At 33.1% G+C, this 24,086-nt stretch overlaps 1 protein-coding gene across 2 annotated transcripts in view; it reads right to left on the minus strand.

Annotated features, from left to right (window-relative positions):
• LOC143228707 (ras-related protein Rab-14-like) overlaps positions 1–23,502 on the minus strand; it is a 43,854-nt gene extending 20,352 nt beyond the window's left edge. Inside the window, exons 1-4 of one of the 2 annotated variants that reach the window (XM_076459991.1) lie at positions 23,376–23,502; positions 18,160–18,290; positions 1,975–2,152; positions 1,469–1,535 (exon numbers count right to left, since the gene is read on the minus strand). In XM_076459991.1, coding sequence (XP_076316106.1) covers positions 1,469–1,535; positions 1,975–2,152; positions 18,160–18,268 — 354 coding nt within the window. In that variant the 5' untranslated portion in view covers positions 18,269–18,290; positions 23,376–23,502. The remainder of the gene's footprint in view (positions 1–1,468; positions 1,536–1,974; positions 2,153–18,159; positions 18,291–23,375) is intronic. The other variant, XM_076459992.1, reaches the window with a different exon arrangement.
• Positions 23,503–24,086: the final 584 nt, after the last annotated feature.

The raw sequence follows: 24,086 nt of genomic DNA on the forward strand, positions 1-24,086 counted from the left end.
AAAATCTGATAACAACACTTTGAAAATAATCCCGTTTCATATAAAAACTGATAACATCACTTTGAAAACAATCCTGTTTCATATAACAACTGATAACCACTTTGAAAACAATCCTGTTTCATATGAAAACTAATAACAGAACTTTGAAAATAATCCTGTTTCATATAAAATCTGATAACAACACTTTGAAAATAATCCCGTTTCACATAAAAACTGATAACAGCACTTTGAAAACAATCCTGTTTCATATAAAAACTGATAACAGCACTTTGAAAACAATACTGTTTCATATAACAACTGATAACAGCACTTTGAAAACAATACTGTTTCATATAACAACTGATAACACTTTGAAAATAATCCTGTTTCATATAACAACTGATAACAGCACTTTGAAAACAATCCTGTTTCATATAACAACTGATAACAGCACTTTGAAAATAATCCTGTTTCATATAAAAACTGATAACAGCACTTTGAAAACAATCCTTTTTCATATAACAACTGATAACAACACTTTGAAAACAATCCTGTTTCATATAAAAACTGAAAACAGCACTTTGAAAACAATCCTGTTTCATATAACAACTGATAACAGCACTTTGAAAACAATCCTGTTTCATATAACAACTGATAACAACACTTTGAAAACAATCCTGTTTCATATAACAACTGATAACAGCACTTTGAAAACAATCCTGTTTCATATAAAAACTGATAACAGCACTTTGAAAACAATCCTGTTTCATATAACAACTGATAACAGCACTTTGAAAACAATCCTGTTTCATATAACAACTGATAACAGCACTTTGAAAACAATCCTGTTTCATATAAAACTGATAACAACACTTTGAAAATAATCCCGTTTCATATAAAACTGATAACAACACTTTGAAAACAATCCGTTTTTCATATAAAACTGATAACAGCACTTTGAAAACAATCCTGTTTCATATAAAAACTGATAACAGCACTTTGAAAACAATACTGTTTCATATAACAACTGATAACAGCACTTTGAAAACAATCCTGTTTCATATAAAAACTGATAACAACACTTTGAAAATAATCCCGTTTCATATAAAAACTGATAACATCACTTTGAAAACAATCCTGTTTCATATAACAACTGATAACCACTTTGAAAACAATCCTGTTTCATATGAAAACTAATAACAGCACTTTGAAAATAATCCCGTTTCATATAAAAACCGATAACAGCACTTTGAAAACAATCCTGTTTCATATAAAATCTGATAACAACACTTTGGCCAGTCGACCTCTCTATATCACTCCTGGTGTACCATTGTACTGTGATTTCAGTGCCATGCACATCTGATTGGCCAACCTACCTGTACCACTGATACAGATTTAGATAAAGCTGTATGAGATTTGCATTACTGTAACATTAGTCCCATTAACAGTTACGTTTAATATAGAACAGATTAGTAACTATTGTACTTACTGTGTTTGGGTTTGTTAAGTTTCTTGCATCTGTTAACCAGCTGCTCAGGTGGTTGTAAGTGCTTCTTCTACAAAATGTTTGAATAACAATCACATAAAAATTACAGTTACAGAATGTTAGCATAAGAAACACTTATCCTATTAATTTCATCTAACCAATCATACCAGAAAAATTATTACTACAGAAAATTTCTCGTAACAGATCATAAACTTTTTTAAACATATAAAACTTTTCTCTAAAACTTGTTTCTCACACAGATTCTAGTTTTCACCTATAAAACTTTAGGAAAAAGAGGTAGAAAGTTTAAAAACATCATACAAATTTCACAGGATTTAATTTGAAGCCCCTTGCACACACACACACACACACACACACACCCCCCACCACCAGAATGTCTGGTGCGAACAGTTAACAGACAGAGAAAGAACAAAACTATATCTTACAATACCACATTACTAAGTAATTACTCAAACAACAAAGAGATGTGACAACCGTTTGTTGCTCACCTGGTAATGTCATAAACCATAAGTACTCCTGCTGCTCCTCTGTAATAACTTCTAGTCACAGCTCGAAACCTTTCCTGGCCGGCAGTATCCCAAATCTGAAGTTTGATCTTCTGTCCACAAACCTCAATTATTCTGGTCCCAAATTCTACTCCAATGGTGTGTGGACAGTCTGCCATGACTAAAAAGAGAGAACTTTCTTTAACCTTTGTCAACTTACACTGACAGAGAGATCTTTCTTTAACCTTTGTCAACTTATACTGACAGAGAGAACTTTCTTTAACAACTTACACTGACAGAGAGAACTTTCTTTAACAACTTACACTGACAGAGAGAACTTTCTTTAACAACTTACACTGACAGAGAGAACTTTCTTTAACAACTTACACTGACAGAGAGAACTTTCTTTAACAACTTACACTGACAGAGAGAACTTTCTTTAACCTTTGTCAACTTACACTGACAGAGAGAACTTTCTTTAACCTTTGTCAACTTATACTGACAGAGAGAACTTTCTTTAACAACTTACACTGACAGAGAGAACTTTCTTTAACAACTTACACTGACAGAGAGAACTTTCTTTAACCTTTGTCAACTTACACTGACAGAGAGAACTTTCTTTAACCTTTGTCAACTTATACTGACAGAGGAACTTTCTTTAACCTTTGTCAACTTACACTGACAGAGAGAACTTTCTTTAACCTTTGTCAACTTACACTGACAGAGAGAACTTTCTTTAACCTTGTCAACTTACACTGACAGAGAGAACTTTCTTTAACCTTTGTCAACTTACACTGACAGAGAGAACTTTCTTTAACCTTTGTCAACTTACACTGACAGAGAGAACTTTCTTTAACCTTTGTCAACTTACACTGACAGAGAGAACTTTCTTTAACCTTTGTCAACTTATACTGACAGAGAGAACTTTCTTTAACAACTTACACTGACAGAGAGAACTTTCTTTAACAACTTACACTGACAGAGAGAACTTTCTTTAACAACTTACACTGACAGAGAGAACTTTCTTTGTCAACTTACACTGACAGAGAGAACTTTCTTTAACAACTTACACTGACAGAGAGAACTTTCTTTAACCTTTGTCAACTTACACTGACAGAGAGAACTTTCTTTAACCTTTGTCAACTTACACTGACAGAGAACTTTCTTTAACCTTTGTCAACTTACACTGACAGAGAGAACTTTCTTTAACCTTTGTCAACTTATACTGACAGAGAGAACTTTCTTTAACCTTTGTCAACTTACACTGACAGAGAGAACTTTCTTTAACCTTTGTCAACTTATACTGACAGAGAGAACTTTCTTTAACCTTTGTCAACTTACACTGACAGAGAGAACTTTCTTTAACCTTTGTCAACTTATACTGACAGAGAGAACTTTCTTTAACAACTTACACTGACAGAGAGAACTTTCTTTAACAACTTACACTGACAGAGAGAACTTTCTTTAACAACTTACACTGACAGAGAGAACTTTCTTTAACAACTTACACTGACAGAGAGAACTTTCTTTAACAACTTACACTGACAGAGAGAACTTTCTTTAACCTTTGTCAACTTACACTGACAGAGAGAACTTTCTTTAACCTTTGTCAACTTACACTGACAGAGAGAACTTTCTTTAACAACTTACACTGACAGAGAGAACTTTCTTTAACCTGTCAACTTACACTGACAGAGAGAACTTTCTTTAACCTTTGTCAACTTACACTGACAGAGAGAACTTTCTTTAACCTTTGTCAACTTACACTGACAGAGAGAACTTTCTTTAACAACTTACACTGACAGAGAGAACTTTCTTTAACAACTTACACTGACAGAGAGAACTTTCTTTGTCAACTTACACTGACAGAGAGAACTTTCTTTGTCAACTTACACTGACAGAGGAACTTTCTTTAACCTTTGTCAACTTACACTGACAGAGAGAACTTTCTTTAACCTTGTCAACTTACACTGACAGAGAGAACTTTCTTTAACCTTTGATCAACTTATACTGACAGAGGAACTTTCTTTAACAACTTACACTGACAGAGAGAACTTTCTTTAACAACTTACACTGACAGAGAGAACTTTCTTTAACAACTTACACTGACAGAGAGAACTTTCTTTAACAACTTACACTGACAGAGAGAACTTTCTTTAACAACTTACACTGACAGAGAGAACTTTCTTTAACCTTTGTCAACTTACACTGACAGAGAGAACTTTCTTTAACCTTTGTCAACTTACACTGACAGAGAGAACTTTCTTTAACCAACTGTCAACTTACACTGACAGAGAGAACTCTTTAACAACTGTCAACTTACACTGACAGAGAGAACTTTCTTTAACCTTGTCAACTTACACTGACAGAGAGAACTTTCTTTAACCTTGTCAACTTATACTGACAGAGAGAACTTTCTTTACACCTGATCAACTTACACTGACAGAGAGAACTTTCTTTAACAACTTACACTGACAGAGAGAACTTTCTTTAACCTTTGTCAACTTACACTGACAGAGGAACTTTCTTTAACCTTTGTCAACTTACACTGACAGAGAGAACTTTCTTTAACCTTGTCAACTTACACTGACAGAGAGAACTTTCTTTAACCTTTGTCAACTTATACTGACAGAGAGAACTTTCTTTAACAACTTACACTGACAGAGAGAACTTTCTTTAACAACTTACACTGACAGAGGAACTTTCTTTAACAACTTACACTGACAGAGAGAACTTTCTTTGTCAACTTACACTGACAGAGAGAACTTTCTTTAACAACTTACACTGACAGAGAGAACTTTCTTTAACCTTTGATCAACTTACACTGACAGAGAGAACTTTCTTTAACCTTTGATCAACTTACACTGACAGAGGAACTTTCTTTAACCTTGTCAACTTATACTGACAGAGAGAACTTTCTTTAACAACTTACACTGACAGAGAGGACTTTCTTTAACAACTTACACTGACAGAGAGAACTTTCTTTGTCAACTTACACTGACAGAGAGAACTTTCTTTAACAACTTACACTGACAGAGAGAACTTTCTTTAACAACTTACACTGACAGAGAGAACTTTCTTTGTCAACTTACACTGACAGAGAGAACTTTCTTTAACAACTTACACTGACAGAGAGAACTTTCTTTAACAACTTACACTGACAGAGAGAACTTTCTTTAACCTTTGTCAACTTATACTGACAGAGAGAACTTTCTTTAAAACTTACACTGACAGAGAGAACTTTCTTTAACAACTTACACTGACAGAGAGAACTTTCTTTAACCTTTGTCAACTTATACTGACAGAGAGAACTTTCTTTAACAACTTACACTGACAGAGAGAACTTTCTTTAACAACTTACACTGACAGAGAGAACTTTCTTTAACAACTTACACTGACAGAGAGAACTTTCTTTAACCTTTGTCAACTTATACTGACAGAGAGAACTTTCTTTAACAACTTACACTGACAGAGAGAACTTTCTTTAACAACTTACACTGACAGAGAGAACTTTCTTTAACCTTTGTCAACTTACACTGACAGAGAACTTTCTTTAACCTTTGTCAACTTACACTGACAGAGAGAACTTTCTTTAACCTTTGATCAACTTACACTGACAGAGAGAACTTTCTTTAACCTTTGTCAACTTATACTGACAGAGAGAACTTTCTTTAACAACTTACACTGACAGAGAGAACTTTCTTTAACAACTTACACTGACAGGAGAACTTTCTTTAACCTTTGTCAACTTACACTGACAGAGAGAACTTTCTTTAACCTTTGTCAACTTACACTGACAGAGAGAACTTTCTTTAACAACTGTCAACTTACACTGACAGAGAGAACTTTCTTTAACAACTTACACTGACAGAGAGAACTTTCTTTAACAACTTACACTGACAGAGAGAACTTTCTTTAACAACTTACACTGACAGAGAGAACTTTCTTTAAACCTGATCAACTTACACTGACAGAGGAACTTTCTTTAACCAACTGTCAACTTATACTGACAGAGAGAACTTTCTTTAACAACTTACACTGACAGAGAGAACTTTCTTTAACAACTTACACTGACAGAGAGAACTTTCTTTAACCTTTGTCAACTTACACTGACAGAGAGAACTTTCTTTAACAACTTACACTGACAGAGAGAACTTTCTTTAACAACTTACACTGACAGAGAGAACTTTCTTTAACCTTTGTCAACTTACACTGACAGAGAGAACTTTCTTTAACCTTTGTCAACTTATACTGACAGAGAGAACTTTCTTTAACAACTTACACTGACAGAGAGAACTTTCTTTAACAACTTACACTGACAGAGAGAACTTTCTTTAACCTTTGTCAACTTACACTGACAGAGAGAACTTTCTTTAACCTTTGTCAACTTATACTGACAGAGAGAACTTTCTTTAACCTTTGTCAACTTACACTGACAGAGAGAACTTTCTTTAACCTTTGTCAACTTACACTGACAGAGAGAACTTTCTTTAACCTTTGTCAACTTACACTGACAGAGAGAACTTTCTTTAACCTTTGATCAACTTACACTGACAGAGAGAACTTTCTTTAACCTTTGTCAACTTACACTGACAGAGAGAACTTTCTTTAACCTTTGATCAACTTACACTGACAGAGAGAACTTTCTTTAACCTTTGTCAACTTATACTGACAGAGAGAACTTTCTTTAACAACTTACACTGACAGAGAGAACTTTCTTTAACAACTTACAATGACAGAGAGAACTTTCTTTGTCAACTTACACTGACAGAGAGAACTTTCTTTAACAACTTACACTGACAGAGAGAACTTTCTTTAACCTTTGTCAACTTACACTGACAGAGAGAACTTTCTTTAACCTTTGTCAACTTACACTGACAGAGAGAACTTTCTTTAACCTTTGTCAACTTACACTGACAGAGAGAACTTTCTTTAACCTTTGTCAACTTACACTGACAGAGGAACTTTCTTTAACCTTTGTCAACTTATACTGACAGAGAGAACTTTCTTTAACCTTTGTCAACTTACACTGACAGAGAGAACTTTCTTTAACCTTTGTCAACTTATACTGACAGAGAGAACTTTCTTTAACCTTTGTCAACTTACACTGACAGAGAGAACTTTCTTTAACCTTTGTCAACTTATACTGACAGAGAGAACTTTCTTTAACCTTTGTCAACTTACACTGACAGAGAGAACTTTCTTTAACCTTTGTCAACTTATACTGACAGAGAGAACTTTCTTTAACAACTTACACTGACAGAGAGAACTTTCTTTAACAACTTACACTGACAGAGAGAACTTTCTTTAACAACTTACACTGACAGAGAGAACTTTCTTTAACAACTTACACTGACAGAGAGAACTTTCTTTAACCTTTGTCAACTTACACTGACAGAGAGAACTTTCTTTAACCTTTGTCAACTTACACTGACAGAGAGAACTTTCTTTAACAACTTACACTGACAGAGAGAACTTTCTTTAACCTTTGTCAACTTACACTGACAGAGAGAACTTTCTTTAACCTTTGTCAACTTACACTGACAGAGAGAACTTTCTTTAACCTTTGTCAACTTACACTGACAGAGAGAACTTTCTTTAACAACTTACACTGACAGAGAGGACTTTCTTTAACAACTTACACTGACAGAGGAACTTTCTTTGTCAACTTACACTGACAGAGAGAACTTTCTTTAATCAACTTACACTGACAGAGAGAACTTTCTTTAACCTTTGTCAACTTACACTGACAGAGAGAACTTTCTTTAACCTTTGTCAACTTACACTGACAGAGAGAACTTTCTTTAACCTTTGTCAACTTATACTGACAGAGAGAACTTTCTTTAACAACTTACACTGACAGAGAGAACTTTCTTTAACAACTTACACTGACAGAGAGAACTCTTTAACAACTTACACTGACGGAGAACTTTCTTTAACAACTTACACTGACAGAGAGAACTTTCTTTAACCTTTGTCAACTTACACTGACAGAGAGAACTTTCTTTAACCTTTGTCAACTTACACTGACAGAGAGAACTTTCTTTAACCTTGTCAACTTACACTGACAGAGAGAACTTTCTTTAACCTTTGTCAACTTCAACACTGACAGAGAGAACTTTCTTTAACCTTTGTCAACTTACACTGACAGAGAACTTTCTTTAACCTTTGTCAACTTATACTGACAGAGAGAACTTTCTTTAACCTTTGATCAACTTACACTGACAGAGAGAACTTTCTTTAACAACTTACACTGACAGAGAGAACTTTCTTTAACCTTTGTCAACTTACACTGACAGAGAGAACTTTCTTTAACTTTGTCAACTTACACTGACAGAGAGAACTTTCTTTAACCTTTGTCAACTTACACTGACAGAGAGAACTTTCTTTAACCTTTGTCAACTTATACTGACAGAGAGAACTTTCTTTAACAACTTACACTGACAGAGAGAACTTTCTTTAACAACTTACACTGACAGAGAGAACTTTCTTTAACAACTTACACTGACAGAGAGAACTTTCTTTAACAACTTACACTGACAGAGAGAACTTTCTTTAACAACTTACACTGACAGAGAGAACTTTCTTTGTCAACTTACACTGACAGAGAGAACTTTCTTTAACAACTTACACTGACAGAGAGAACTTTCTTTAACCTTTGTCAACTTACACTGACAGAGAGAACTTTCTTTAACCTTTGTCAACTTACACTGACAGAGAGAACTTTCTTTAACCTTTGTCAACTTACACTGACAGAGAGAACTTTCTTTAACCTTTGATCAACTTACACTGACGGAGGAACTTTCTTTAACCTTTGATCAACTTACACTGACAGAGAGAACTTTCTTTAACCTTTGTCAACTTATACTGACAGAGAGAACTTTCTTTAACAACTGATCAACTTACACTGACAGAGAGAACTTTCTTTAACAACTTACACTGACAGAGGAACTTTCTTTAACAACTTACACTGACAGAGAGAACTTTCTTTAACCTTTGTCAACTTACACTGACAGAGAGAACTTTCTTTAACCTTTGTCAACTTATACTGACAGAGAGAACTTTCTTTAACCTTGTCAACTTACACTGACAGAGAGAACTTTCTTTAACCTGTCAACTTATACTGACAGAGAGAACTTTCTTTTAACCTTTGTCAACTTACACTGACAGGAGAACTTTCTTTAACCTTTGTCAACTTATACTGACAGAGAGAACTTTCTTTAACAACTTACACTGATGAGAGAACTTTCTTTAACAACTTACACTGACAGAGAGAACTTTCTTTAACAACTTACACTGACAGGAGAACTTTCTTTAACAACTTACACTGACAGAGGAACTTTCTTTAACAACTTACACTGACTGAGGAGAGAACTTTCTTTAACAACTTACACTGACAGGAGAACTTTCTTTAACAACTTACACTGATGGAGGAACTTTCTTTAACAACTTACACTGACAGAGAGAACTTTCTTTAACAACTTACACTGACAGAGAGAACTTTCTTTAACAACACACTGACAGAGAGAACTTTCTTTAACAACTTACACTGACAGAGAGAACTTTCTTTAACAACTTATACTGACAGAGAGAACTTTCTTTAACAACTTACACTGACAGAGAGAACTTTCTTTAACAACTTACACTGACAGAGAGAACTTTCTTTAACAACTTACACTGACAGAGAGAACTTTCTTTAACAACTTACACTGACAGAGAGAACTTTCTTTAACCTTTGATCAACTTACACTGACAGAGAGAACTTTCTTTAACCTTTGATCAACTTACACTGACAGAGAGAACTTTCTTTAACAACTTACACTGACAGAGAGAACTTTCTTTAACAACTTACACTGACAGAGAGAACTTTCTTTAACCTTTGTCAACTTACACTGACAGAGAGAACTTTCTTTAACCTTTGTCAACTTACACTGACAGAGAGAACTTTCTTTAACCTTTGTCAACTTATACTGACAGGAGAACTTTCTTTAACAACTTACACTGACAGAGAGAACTTTCTTTAACAACTTACACTGACAGAGGAACTTTCTTTAATCAACTTACACTGACAGGAGGAACTTTCTTTAATCAACTTACACTGACAGAGGAACTTTCTTTAACAACTTACACTGACAGAGAGAACTTTCTTTAACAACTTACACTGACAGAGAGAGAACTTTCTTTAACAACTTACACTGACAGAGAGAACTTTCTTTGTCAACTTACACTGACAGAGAGAACTTTCTTTAACAACTTACACTGACAGAGAGAACTTTCTTTGTCAACTTACACTGACAGAGAGAACTTTCTTTAACAACTGATCAACTTACACTGACAGAGAGAACTTTCTTTAACCTTTGATCAACTTACACTGACAGAGAGAACTTTCTTTAACCTTTGATCAACTTACACTGACAGAGAGAACTTTCTTTAACCTTTGTCAACTTACACTGACAGAGAGAACTTTCTTTAACCTTTGTCAACTTACACTGACAGAGAGAACTTTCTTTAACCTTTGTCAACTTACACTGACAGAGAGAACTTTCTTTAACCTTGTCAACTTACACTGACAGAGAGAACTTTCTTTAACCTTTGTCAACTTATACTGACAGGAGAACTTTCTTTAACAACTGTCAACTTACACTGACAGAGGAGAACTTTCTTTAACAACTGTCAACTTACACTGACAGAGAGAACTTTCTTTAACCTTTGATCAACTTATACTGACAGAGAGAACTTTCTTTAACAACTTACACTGACAGAGAGAACTTTCTTTAACCTTTGTCAACTTATACTGACAGAGAGAACTTTCTTTAACAACTTACACTGACAGAGAGAACTTTCTTTAACAACTTACACTGACAGAGGAACTTTTTTTGAACTTACACTGACAGAGAGAACTTTCTTTGTGGACTTACACTGACAGAGAACTTTCTTTAATCAACTTACACTGACAGAGGAACTTTCTTTAACAACTTACACTGACAGAGAGAACTTTCTTTGTCAACTTACACTGACAGAGAGAACTTTCTTTAACAACTTACACTGACAGAGAACTTTCTTTAACAACTTACACTGACAGAGAGAACTTTCTTTAACCTTTGTCAACTTACACTGACAGAGAGAACTTTCTTTAACCTTTGTCAACTTACACTGACAGAGAGAACTTTCTTTAACCTTTGTCAACTTACACTGACAGAGAGAACTTTCTTCAACAACTTACACTGACAGAGAGAACTTTCTTTGTCAACTTACACTGACAGAGAGAACTTTCTTTAACAACTTACACTGACAGAGAACTTTCTTCAACAACTTACACTGACAGAGAGAACTTTCTTTGTCAACTTATACTGACAGAGAGAACTTTCTTTAACAACTTACACTGACAGAGAGAACTTTCTTTAACCTTTGTCAACTTACACTGCTCTCCGAAAAACTACTTTTTAGGAACTCTAAAAGTGAGTCACTCTCCCAAACTACACATCACAAAACTAGTACAGGTGTTGCCACATATACACATAGAAGTATTGTATATGTTCTTTGAATGTTTCATACACATTCAGGAAAACACTGGTATAGCAGTAAATCCTTTAGAAGAGGACAGGCCCTTCACATCAACACATGCTCTGTTACAATACTGTAAAGATTAACTGTAGCCACTTAACAACTGTATGTATGTGCACAATAAGAGTAAAGCTTTCCACTGGTAGTTTTTACAACTGACCTTAAAACACTAATTCCTACTCTAAAAAACAAAATAACTAAAGAATAAAACTCAATATGCTACAACAAACATAAATATATCCTAATAATACGATGGGCAGGATCTATTTTTATCTGCTGTCTCTTGCATGTCATAAACAAAACAATGTTTTTATATCAGAAAACCTTTAGTTTCTGAAGTCTTATATTTATGATTATTTAAACTGACCAGAATGAGAGAAATATTAGTGATTAATTATACATGATGAAAACAAAGTCGTAAGTAAATCTCAGAAAAAAATACCAAACGATATTAGGACATTCAGAATAGTTTATCTCTGTAAACTTAAGAAATTTTATCTTTCCTTTTGATAACATAACTAATCTAAAACTAAACTAAAACTTTCTTTTATTCTGGATACATGAGTACAAACTAAATAATAATTAAGTAGGAAAACTAGAGTGAGAACATTCACAGACAAGATGAAAACCTCAGTGTCATGCTACCCAGTTACATATCAACGAGAACCAATCTAAAACAAGAGAGGGACTTTAATATATGAATTATAATGTCCTGCTGATATGTGCATGTTCACCCAACTGTAATGTTTGCTAGATACCATGAATACATTTTGTTTAACACAAAACTAATACATTCAATACCATCATAGGTTGTTTTCAAATATGTTTTATGGATACAGGAAGTTCAGTTTTGTTTTGAAGTCATCAGTTTCAACACCAAGAAATACCAGTTTCAAGACACACCTAAGTTATTGTACAAGGCTAACTTTGACACTTGCCAAACATGCCTTAATCTACTTTTATATAAACTGTACTATTTAAGATGACAATAGAAGATGGTTTTCTTTTTCCAGACTGAGGAAAGTCTATTCTTCAAATTTTTGAAAAGAAAATAAGTAATTTTAACCCCATCTACATCAAGTCACCTTCCTAACAAAATGATAAAGACTCACACTAAGTAATTTTAACCCCATCTACATCAAGTCACCTTCCTAACAAAGTGATAAAGACTCACACTAAGTAATTTTAACCCCATCTACATCAAGTCACCTTCCCTAACAAAGTGATAAAGACTCACACTAAGTAATTTTAACCCCATCTACATTAAGTCACCTTCTCTAACAAAGTGATAAAGACTCACACTAAGTAATTTTAACCCCCATCTACATTCAGTCACCTTGTCTAACAAAATGATAAAGACTCACACTAAGTAATTTTAACCCCCATCTACATCATGTCACCTTCTCTAACAAAGTGATAAAGACTTACACTAAGTAATTTTCACCCCCATCTACATCAAGTCATCTTCTCTAACAAAATGATAAAGACTTGCACTAAGTAATTTTAACCCCCATCTACATCAAGTCACCTTCCCTAACAAAGTGATAAAGACTCACACTAAGTAATTTTAACCCCATCTACATCAAGTCACCTTCTCTAACAAAATGATAAAGACTTGCACTAAGTAATTTTAACCCCATCTACATCAAGTCACCTTCCCTAACAAAGTGATAAAGACTCACACTAAGTAATTTTCACCCCCATCTACATCAAGTCACCTTCTCTAACAAAATGATAAAGACTCACACTAAGTAATTTTAACCCCCATCTACATTCAGTCACCTTGTCTAACAAAATGATAAAGACTTACACTAAGTAATTTTAACCCCATCTACATCAAGTCACCTTCTCTAACAAAATGATAAAGACTTGCACTAAGTAATTTTAACCCCATCTACATCAAGTCACCTTCTCTAACAAAATGATAAAGACTTGCACTAAGTAATTTTAACCCCATCTACATCAAGTCACCTTCTCTAACAAAATGATAAAGACTTACACTAAGTAATTTTAACCCCATCTACATCAAGTCACCTTCTCTAACAAAATGATAAAGACTCACACTAAGTAATTTTAACCCCCATCTACATTCAGTCACCTTGTCTAACAAAATGATAAAGACTTACACTAAGTAATTTTAACCCCATCTACATCAAGTCACCTTCCTAACAAAATGATAAAGACTTGCACTAAGTAATTTTCACCCCATCTACATCAAGTCACCTTCCCTAACAAAATGATAAAGACTTACACTAAGTAATTTTAACCCCATCTACATCAAGTCACCTTCCCTAACAAAATGATAAAGACTCACACTAAGTAATTTTAACCCCCATCTACATCAAGTCACCTTCTCTAACAAAATGATAAAGACTTGCACTAAGTAATTTTAACCCCATCTACATCAAGTCACCTTCTCTAACAAAATGATAAAGACTTACACTAAGTAATTTTAACCCCATCTACATCAAGTCACCTTCCCTAACAAAGTGATAAAGACTCACACTAAGTAATTTTCACCCCCATCTACATCAAGTCACCTTCTCTAACAAAATGATAAAGACTTGCACTAAGTAATTTTCACCCCCATCTACATCAAGTCACCTTCCCTAACAAAGTGATAAAGACTCACACTAAGTAATTTTCACCCCCATCTACATCAAGTCACCTTCTCTAACAAAATGATAAAGACTCACACTAAGTAATTTTAACACCCATCTACATCAAGTCACCTTCCCTAACAAAATGATAAAGACTTACACTAAGTAATTTTAACCCCATCTACATCAAGTCACCTTCCCTAACAAAATGATAAAGACTCACACTAAGTAATTTTAACCCCATCTACATCAAGTCACCTTCTCTAACAAAATGATAAAGACTTGCACTAAGTAATTTTAACCCCATCTACATCAAGTCACCTTCTCTAACAAAATGATAAAGACTTACACTAAGTAATTTTAACCCCATCTACATCAAGTCACCTTCTCTAACAAAATGATAAAGACTCACACTAAGTAATTTTAACCCCCATCTACATTCAGTCACCTTGTCTAACAAAATGATAAAGACTTACACTAAGTAATTTTAACCCCATCTACATCAAGTCACCTTCTCTAACAAAATGATAAAGACTTGCACTAAGTAATTTTAACCCCATCTACATCAAGTCACCTTCTCTAACAAAATGATAAAGACTTGCACTAAGTAATTTTAACCCCATCTACATCAAGTCACCTTCTCTAACAAAATGATAAAGACTTACACTAAGTAATTTTAACCCCATCTACATCAAGTCACCTTCTCTAACAAAATGATAAAGACTCACACTAAGTAATTTTAACCCCATCTACATTCAGTCACCTTGTCTAACAAAATGATAAAGACTTACACTAAGTAATTTTAACCCCATCTACATCAAGTCACCTTCCTAACAAAATGATAAAGACTTGCACTAAGTAATTTTCACCCCATCTACATCAAGTCACCTTCCTAACAAAATGATAAAGACTTACACTAAGTAATTTTAACCCCATCTACATCAAGTCACCTTCCCTAACAAAATGATAAAGACTCACACTAAGTAATTTTAACCCCATCTACATCAAGTCACCTTCCCTAACAAAATGATAAAGACTTGCACTAAGTAATTTTAACCCCATCTACATCAAGTCACCTTCTCTAACAAAATGATAAAGACTTACACTAAGTAATTTTAACCCCATCTACATCAAGTCACCTTCTCTAACAAAATGATAAAGACTCACACTAAGTAATTTTAACCCCATCTACATCAAGTCACCTTCCTAACAAAGTGATAAAGACTCACACTAAGTAATTTTAACCCCATCTACATCAAGTCACCTTCCTAACAAAATGATAAGACTTACACTAAGTAATTTTAACCCCATCTACATCAAGTCACCTTCCTAACAAAATGATAAAGACTCACACTAAGTAATTTTAACCCCCATCTACATCAAGTCACCTTCCTAACAAAGTGATAAAGACTCACACTAAGTAATTTTCACCCCATCTACATCAAGTCACCTTCTCTAACAAAATGATAAAGACTTGCACTAAGTAATTTTCACCCCATCTACATCAAGTCACCTTCCTAACAAAGTGATAAAGACTCACACTAAGTAATTTTCACCCCCATCTACATCAAGTCACCTTCTCTAACAAAATGATAAAGACTTGCACTAAGTAATTTTAACACCCATCTACATCAAGTCACCTTCCCTAACAAAATGATAAAGACTTACACTAAGTAATTTTAACCCCATCTACATCAAGTCACCTTCCCTAACAAAATGATAAAGACTCACACTAAGTAATTTTAACCCCCATCTACATCAAGTCACCTTCTCTAACAAAATGATAAAGACTTGCACTAAGTAATTTTAACACCCATCTACATCAAGTCACCTTCTCTAACAAAATGATAAAGACTTGCACTAAGTAATTTTAACCCCATCTACATCAAGTCACCTTCCCTAACAAAATGATAAAGACTTACACTAAGTAATTTTAACCCCCATCTACATCAAGTCACCTTCTCTAACAAAATGATAAAGACTTGCACTAAGTAATTTTCACCCCCATCTACATCAAGTCACCTTCCCTAACAAAGTGATAAAGACTTGCACTAAGTAATTTTAACCCCCATCTACATCAAGTCACCTTCTCTAACAAAATGATAAAGACTCACACTAAGTAATTTTAACACCCATCTACATCAAGTCACCTTCCCTAACAAAATGATAAAGACTCACACTAAGTAATTTTAACACCCATCTACATCAAGTCACCTTCTCTAACAAAATGATAAAGACTTGCACTAAGTAATTTTCACCCCCATCTACATCAAGTCACCTTCTCTAACAAAATGATAAAGACTTACACTAAGTAATTTTAACCCCCATCTACATCAAGTCACCTTCCCTAACAAAGTGATAAAGACTCACACTAAGTAATTTTCACCCCCATCTACATCAAGTCACCTTCTCTAACAAAATGATAAAGACTTGCACTAAGTAATTTTAACCCCCATCTACATCAAGTCACCTTCCCTAACAAAGTGATAAAGACTCACACTAAGTAATTTTCACCCCCATCTACATCAAGTCACCTTCTCTAACAAAATGATAAAGACTTGCACTAAGTAATTTTAACCCCATCTACATCAAGTCACCTTCTCTAACAAACTGATAAAGACTTACACTAAGAAATTTTAACCCCCATCTACATCAAGTCACCTTCTCTAACAAAATGATAAAGACTCACACTAAGTAATTTTAACCCCCATCTACATCAAGTCACCTTCCCTAACAAAGTGATAAAGACTCACACTAAGTAATTTTAACCCCATCTACATTAAGTCACCTTCTCTAACAAAATGATAAAGACTTGCACTAAGTAATTTTAACCCCATCTACATCAAGTCACCTTCTCTAACAAAATGATAAAGACTCACACTAAGTAATTTTAACCCCATCTACATCAAGTCACCTTCTCTAACAAACTGATAAAGACTCACACTAAGTAATTTTAACCCCCATCTACATCAAGTCACCTTCCCTAACAAAGTGATAAAGACTCACACTAAGTAATTTTAACCCCCATCTACATCAAGTCACCTTCTCTAACAAACTGATAAAGACTCACACTAAGTAATTTTCACCCCCATCTACATCAAGTCACCTTCTCTAACAAAATGATAAAGACTTGCACTAAGTAATTTTAACCCCATCTACATCAAGTCACCTTCTCTAACAAAATGATAAAGACTTACACTAAGTAATTTTCACCCCCATCTACATCAAGTCACCTTCTCTAACAAAATGATAAAGACTCACACTAAGTAATTTTAACCCCATCTACATCAAGTCACCTTCTCTAACAAAATGATAAAGACTTGCACTAAGTAATTTTAACCCCATCTACATCAAGTCACCTTCTCTAACAAAATGATAAAGACTTACACTAAGTAATTTTCACCCCCATCTACATCAAGTCATCTTCTCTAACAAAATGATAAAGACTTGCACTAAGTAATTTTAACCCCCATCTGCATTAAGTCACTTTCTCTAACAAAATGATAAAGACTCACACTAAGTAATTTTAACCCCATCTACATCAAGTCACCTTCTCTAACAAAATGATAAAGACTCACACTAAGTAATTTTAACCCCATCTACATCAAGTCACCTTCCCTAACAAAGTGATAAAGACTTACACTAAGTAATTTTCACCCCCATCTACATCAAGTCACCTTCTCTAACAAAATGATAAAGACTTACACTAAGTAATTTTCACCCCCATCTACATCAAGTCATCTTCTCTAACAAAATGATAAAGACTTGCACTAAGTAATTTTAACCCCCATCTACATTAAGTCACTTTCTCTAACAAAATGATAAAGACTCACACTAAGTAATTTTAACCCCATCTACATCAAGTCACCTTCCCTAACAAAGTGATAAAGACTTACACTAAGTAATTTTAACCCCCACCTACATCAAGTCACCTTCTCTAACAAAATGATAAAGATTTACACTAAGTAATTTAAACCCCCACCTACATCAAGTCACCTTCTCTAACAAAATGATAAAGACTTACACTTTTTTTCTGTAAACTGATGCAAGAGACACGACTTTCCAACTCCCATGTCTCCTATAATAATGTACTTGAAAATATATGAATAATTATAAGGGCCTGTGGCCATCATTGCTTTCTTCAATTAGACAAACCTATTAAAAAAACAAACCATAAATATATTTTACTGTCATATCTAAAAACAATTCACATATGAACTTAGAAATACTTACCCATTTATCAAAACTAAATACAAGCATTGAACCAAAGGCTAATAGCATGAATCATCAAGTTCCTCAAATAATCAGAGATAAATATTAGTGAAAAACCTATTATTTCTAATTCATATGTACATTAATCTGTAAACAAATTAATTTATAATTTTAGTTGTACTATCAATTTTAAGGACTATACATAACACATTTTGTTGTACTCCTGATTTTAAGGACTATACATAACACAATGTTCTGTTGTAATACTGATTTTAATTACTATACATAACACAATGTTTTGTTGTACTTCTGATTTTAAGGACTATATGTAACACAATGTTCTGTTGTACTCCTGATTTTAAGGACTACACAACACAATGTTCTGTTGTACTCCTGATTTTAAGGACTACGTAACACAATGTTCTGTTGTACTCCTGATTTTAAGGACTATATTTAACACATTTTGTTGCACTACTGATTTTAAAGACTATACATAACACAATATTTTGTTATACTGCTGATTTTCAGAACTATACTTTTTGCTGTACGACTGATTTTAAGGACTATACATAACATGTTTTGTTGTACGATTGATTTTAAGGACTACACATAACACATTTTGTTGTACTAATGATTTTAAAAACTACACATAACACGTTTTGTTGTGTTATTGATTTTTAGGACTATACATAACAAATTTTGTTGTGTTATTGATTTTAAGGACTATACATAACACATTTTGTTGTGTTATTGATTTTAAGGACTATACATAACACGTTTTATGTTATTGATTTTAAGGACTATACATAACACGTTTTGACATTATACTGATTTTAAGGACTATACATAACACGTCTTGTTGTACTACTGATTTTAAGAACTATACATAATCGTTTTTTGTTGCGACTGATTTTAAGGACTATATGTAACACGTTTTGTTGTACACCTGATTTTAAGGACTATATGTAACACGTTTTGTTGCACTACTGATTATAAAGACTATACATAACACAATATTTTGTTATTAAGGACTATACATAATACGTTTTGTTGTACGACTGATTTTAAAGACTATACATAATGTTTTGTTGTACTATCGATTTTAAGGACTATACATAACACGTTTTGTTGTACTATCAATTTTAAGGACTATACATAACACGTTTTGTTGTGTTATTGATTTTAAGGACTGTACGTAATATGTTTTGTTGTGACTGATTTTAAGGATTATACATAACACGTTTTGTTGTACTATCGATTTTAAGGACTATACATAACACGTTTTGTTGCACTATCGATTTTAAGGACTATACATAACACGTTTTGTTGTACTATCGATTTTAAAGACTATACATAACACGTTTTGTTGTACTATCGATTTTAAGGACTATACATAACACGTTTTGTTGTACTATCGATTTTAAGGACTATACATAACACGTTTTGTTGTGTTATTGATTTTAAGGACTATACATAACACGTTTTGTTGTACTATTGATTTTAAGGACTATACATAACACGTTTTGTTGTGTTATTGATTTTTTATTTTTTCAGTTGCTTTCACTAAAATAAATTTAGAAATTGTAGAATTTTGCACATTGAATGATAACTATATTTGAGTAAGTTACTAACATGATGAATTATCTTTTCATTATTATACTGATATAGTCCACAGTTCCATAGTTGTTAAGAATACTGGACTTTACTCCTGATATCTAAATTATGATTACACTATTCATTTAGCAATATACAATTATTTATGTTGAATTTTTTGACAATGCATGCACCAGGGATACTGCACCAAACAAACAATAGTAAAATAAAAGGGATTTTATGATAAAACTAGCCAAAAACCAAACATTGCCTGTATATCATGTCAAGTTGGACTTGATTTCTGGTTTCAATCCCTTCAAAATACAACTTCATATGGCTGGATTTTCAGGCACACAAAGTGATTGACTTCATAGCATTTTTTACATTTTGTTTTTACTTGATAATGTGTTTCAATAAGTCTTTACTTGAAATTGATTCTAACAGATTGTAGAATTACTTCATAAACATTGGACACACCAAAACTGTTTGGAGTAAAGCAAAAATACCTTCACTCCATAACTGTTACCTTAATAATCACTTCTATATACTTGTGTTCACAGGACTTAAAAGCGATATAATTTAACTTAAATAATGAAAATGAATGAAGTTAATGGACCAAAGAGAAAAGTCTTGGTTCTTTTGTTTTCCTGCAACAAAGATTATATATAGTCTCATCACATGAAAAAATAAATAAATTTGAAGTTACAACTTATAAATTATATTTCTTTTAAACAAAGTACAATCTCACCATACTGTGACCACAGACAAAATATAATCATAACATGCTATTATGAATACGGTCATTGCAGATGTCGTGGTTTATTATAAATAACCAGGTACAAGTTGTGTCTCTACTGAAAACATCCAGTTAATTAACATACAAGACACTGCTTCTGCACACAGTTATGTTGGAATAATAAGCATACTTGAGAAGAAAACCCAAACTATACGCGTGTAATGTGTGCAGTACTATAAGTTCTTGAAATAACAAACCAGTCAGTCATTTTTATAAAGCATATGACAGGTTTACAAATTGAAATGTTGTTTTACTAATTAACATTTTCACTATGTCACTCGTTATCCAGTTGAAGAAATGGGTGAGAACTTAGATTTTCAGTTAACTAGACTGTAGGGTGGCTGGGTGTAAGAAAGAACAAGATGGTTATTGAGCCACTAAAATAAAACTGAACTGGGTCGTTGTTACAACACCTGAAGGGTTAGTGATCTGTTTTATTATATACATCACTGATAGTAATGTGGGTAAAGTTTGTTAATGAAACCTGCTATAGTGAGTGTGTTTAGATGTTACACAATTAGATTTGGTAAATTACAATTAATTTTATTAAATGTAAAGTAATGTATTTTGATTTGGATAATTCATAATAATAATAAAAACAAACTTAATACTATGACTGAAGTATCTTAGCATATTGATAAATCACTTTGACCATTTGTTGCTAGTTGTAAACTAATAGACTTTTATAGAACATTTGTACAAGTTAAGAGATTATTACATATTACCACTACAATTATCGAGAGAAATGTATAAGGTCATATCCTTATTTAAGAAAGGGTAACATTAACTAAGGGAAAACAGCTCTGGAAAGATATACTGGTATGATCCTAAAATAAAGGGTTATATTACAGTGAGACATTAAAACTTTCCCTTGAGAAATGATGACCACAAGAATTTATGTTGTCATGGGAGGTATCAACATGACAAATGGCTCCAGTACCTTTGTGATAGGTTTTTAAAATAAGGGGATACAAGTTAACGATTTGGAAGAGACAGACTAGACTGCAGATGAAACTGTTTCATTTTTCTAAAGGGGTGATTGGCGTATGGAATGAGTTGCCACGAACTGTAGTAGAGACAAACACTTTACAAAAGTTTAATAATGGAACCACTTACTTCTTGTGTTTATGTACATGTACATTATTGCTTCATTTTCAAATTAAATATTTCAATCATTGATAGTAAAATAAATGGAAAATGTTTAGTGGTTAAAACTGAAGAGAACTTTGAAACATTCTGACCTATTATAAAGAAAGTGGGATGCAGCTAATCCACATTCTCTTGACAACACTGGATAATATGAAAATGAAGTACTCACATCCTGCATACACCAAACAGTCTGGAGGAGGGGTAAAATAAAATACAGAATCCAGCTTTCTATGGCTCATTTTTGATATTATGGGTATCTTCCCATAGAGTATTTAGATACAGACAAAGGGATGTACCTAACTTAGAGGTATATAGTGTGCATGTGTTTTCTTATAGCAAAGTCACATTATGCTATCTGTTGAGCCCACCGAGAGGAATCGGACCCCTGATTTTAGCATTGTAAATCCATAGACTTATTGCTGTAGTAATGGGGAAGAGGTGTACTGTAAAGGCAAAGAATGTTGTTCTTGTGTACCTTACAACTAATAGTACCAATTTTCAAAGGCATCCACTTGACTTATGGATCATATGAAGTTTTAAAACAGCTATTTATGGAATAATATTTATTGTGCCTTAATTACCAATGACAATAATTATAGGAAAAGAAAATTTGAATTTACTTTCAGACAAATGTTTTTTTTTTAAATGTTTCAACACATCAGTGTTACAAAACAGGTCAAATAGGATATAATGAAAATTTAAATAAAAGCAAGTGATCCTCTATTCTGTACTGTAAATAGTATTAAAATATTTAACTCTTACCTGTTTAAATAATCCATGTGCAACATGTGTAAATACACCTATATCAATTGAATTGTTTACACAATCTAATAAACAAGTTGAATAAATGTTTCATTTGGTAAAATTAAAATGGAACGATTATGAAAACTTTTAAATAATACAATTGGTATTACTAACTACTATCAGTATCATAGCTTCTGCACCAATTACAATTTTAACTTCTGCTGGAACTAAAATTTGTAAACTCTAGTCTACACTTAAGAGCGTTAAAACCTATTTATAACGTTTATAAATTTATGTAACGTATAACTAGCATAGGCCTAGCAGTTGCTTTTCTCAGTTTAGTAGTATAATAACCTTAGTTGGGTTTAACTTTTAGATTAGGCTTAATTCTACTACTAGCCTCTAATAATTTTCTCATTAGGTTACCGAATTCACATTGTTTGTTTCTTACCAAAACAAACATTTAATACAACAACAATGCTGTCTCCATGATAAACTAGGTTACATACTTTGTTTTACCTATTATTTATTACTGAAGAACAGTTAGTGATTATTATGTGTAATATGTGACTATGACTCACAATGTGTCATAATAAAGTTCAAACTCAATAAAACATTAGTCATAATTACACTTAGAGAAAAATTCTGTAACTTAATTGCATAGAACTTGCATCATAATAAAACACCAATATTTTCTAGGGTATACCTATATATATATATATTTTTTTTAATCCAATTTACATTACCTATTAAAAACTTAGTATTTGTAGATTGTTGCGATATATGTCAAATTTTACAATCTTCCAATCAGTAGGTGGACATAAACATGGCTGACTGCTAGTAACACAACCTAGAGGAACGACTCGATCAAACCAATAACATTTAATTTCCAGAATAAGAAATTCAAAGAAATAATGTTTTAATATTTCTGCTATGATTAAGATTAATTTACAGAAGTGATAAAAGTAAAGGGATGGAGCTATATGTTTGTTTACTTTTTTCCTTCTGTTTTGATGTAGTATTTATAGCAATAGCAAAAATATTTTATAAATTGTAATGCCTGATAGGTAATTCAGGCTACGTATCTTTGATTAATTGGAAATGGATGGTAGGTATTCAGGTGTTCGTTTTTTTTTTTTTTTTTTTTGTTTAGAGTTCAGCACAAAACTACAGTATGGGCTATCTCTGCTCTGCACACCACGGATATAAAAATTCGGTTTTTGGCGATATGAGTCCGTAGATATGCCGCTATGTCACTTGGGGGCATATTCAGGTGAAGAACCAGGGGTGCTCAGAAACAGTTTGTTAACAGTGAGTTATTATCTGAGACAACAATAATTGATACATCATTGTTTCGGATAACTTTCGTCTCCTGTTTAAGTCTGTACCTGTTTAGGTGCAAATGACGGTTATCAACTGTTTCACAAAATTTCTACTTCTTTGCCAATTTACGTGTA

The sequence above is a fragment of the Tachypleus tridentatus genome, chromosome 10, assembly GCF_004210375.1.
Source record: "Tachypleus tridentatus isolate NWPU-2018 chromosome 10, ASM421037v1, whole genome shotgun sequence".
NCBI classification, from domain to species: Eukaryota; Metazoa; Arthropoda; class Merostomata; order Xiphosura; family Limulidae; genus Tachypleus; species Tachypleus tridentatus.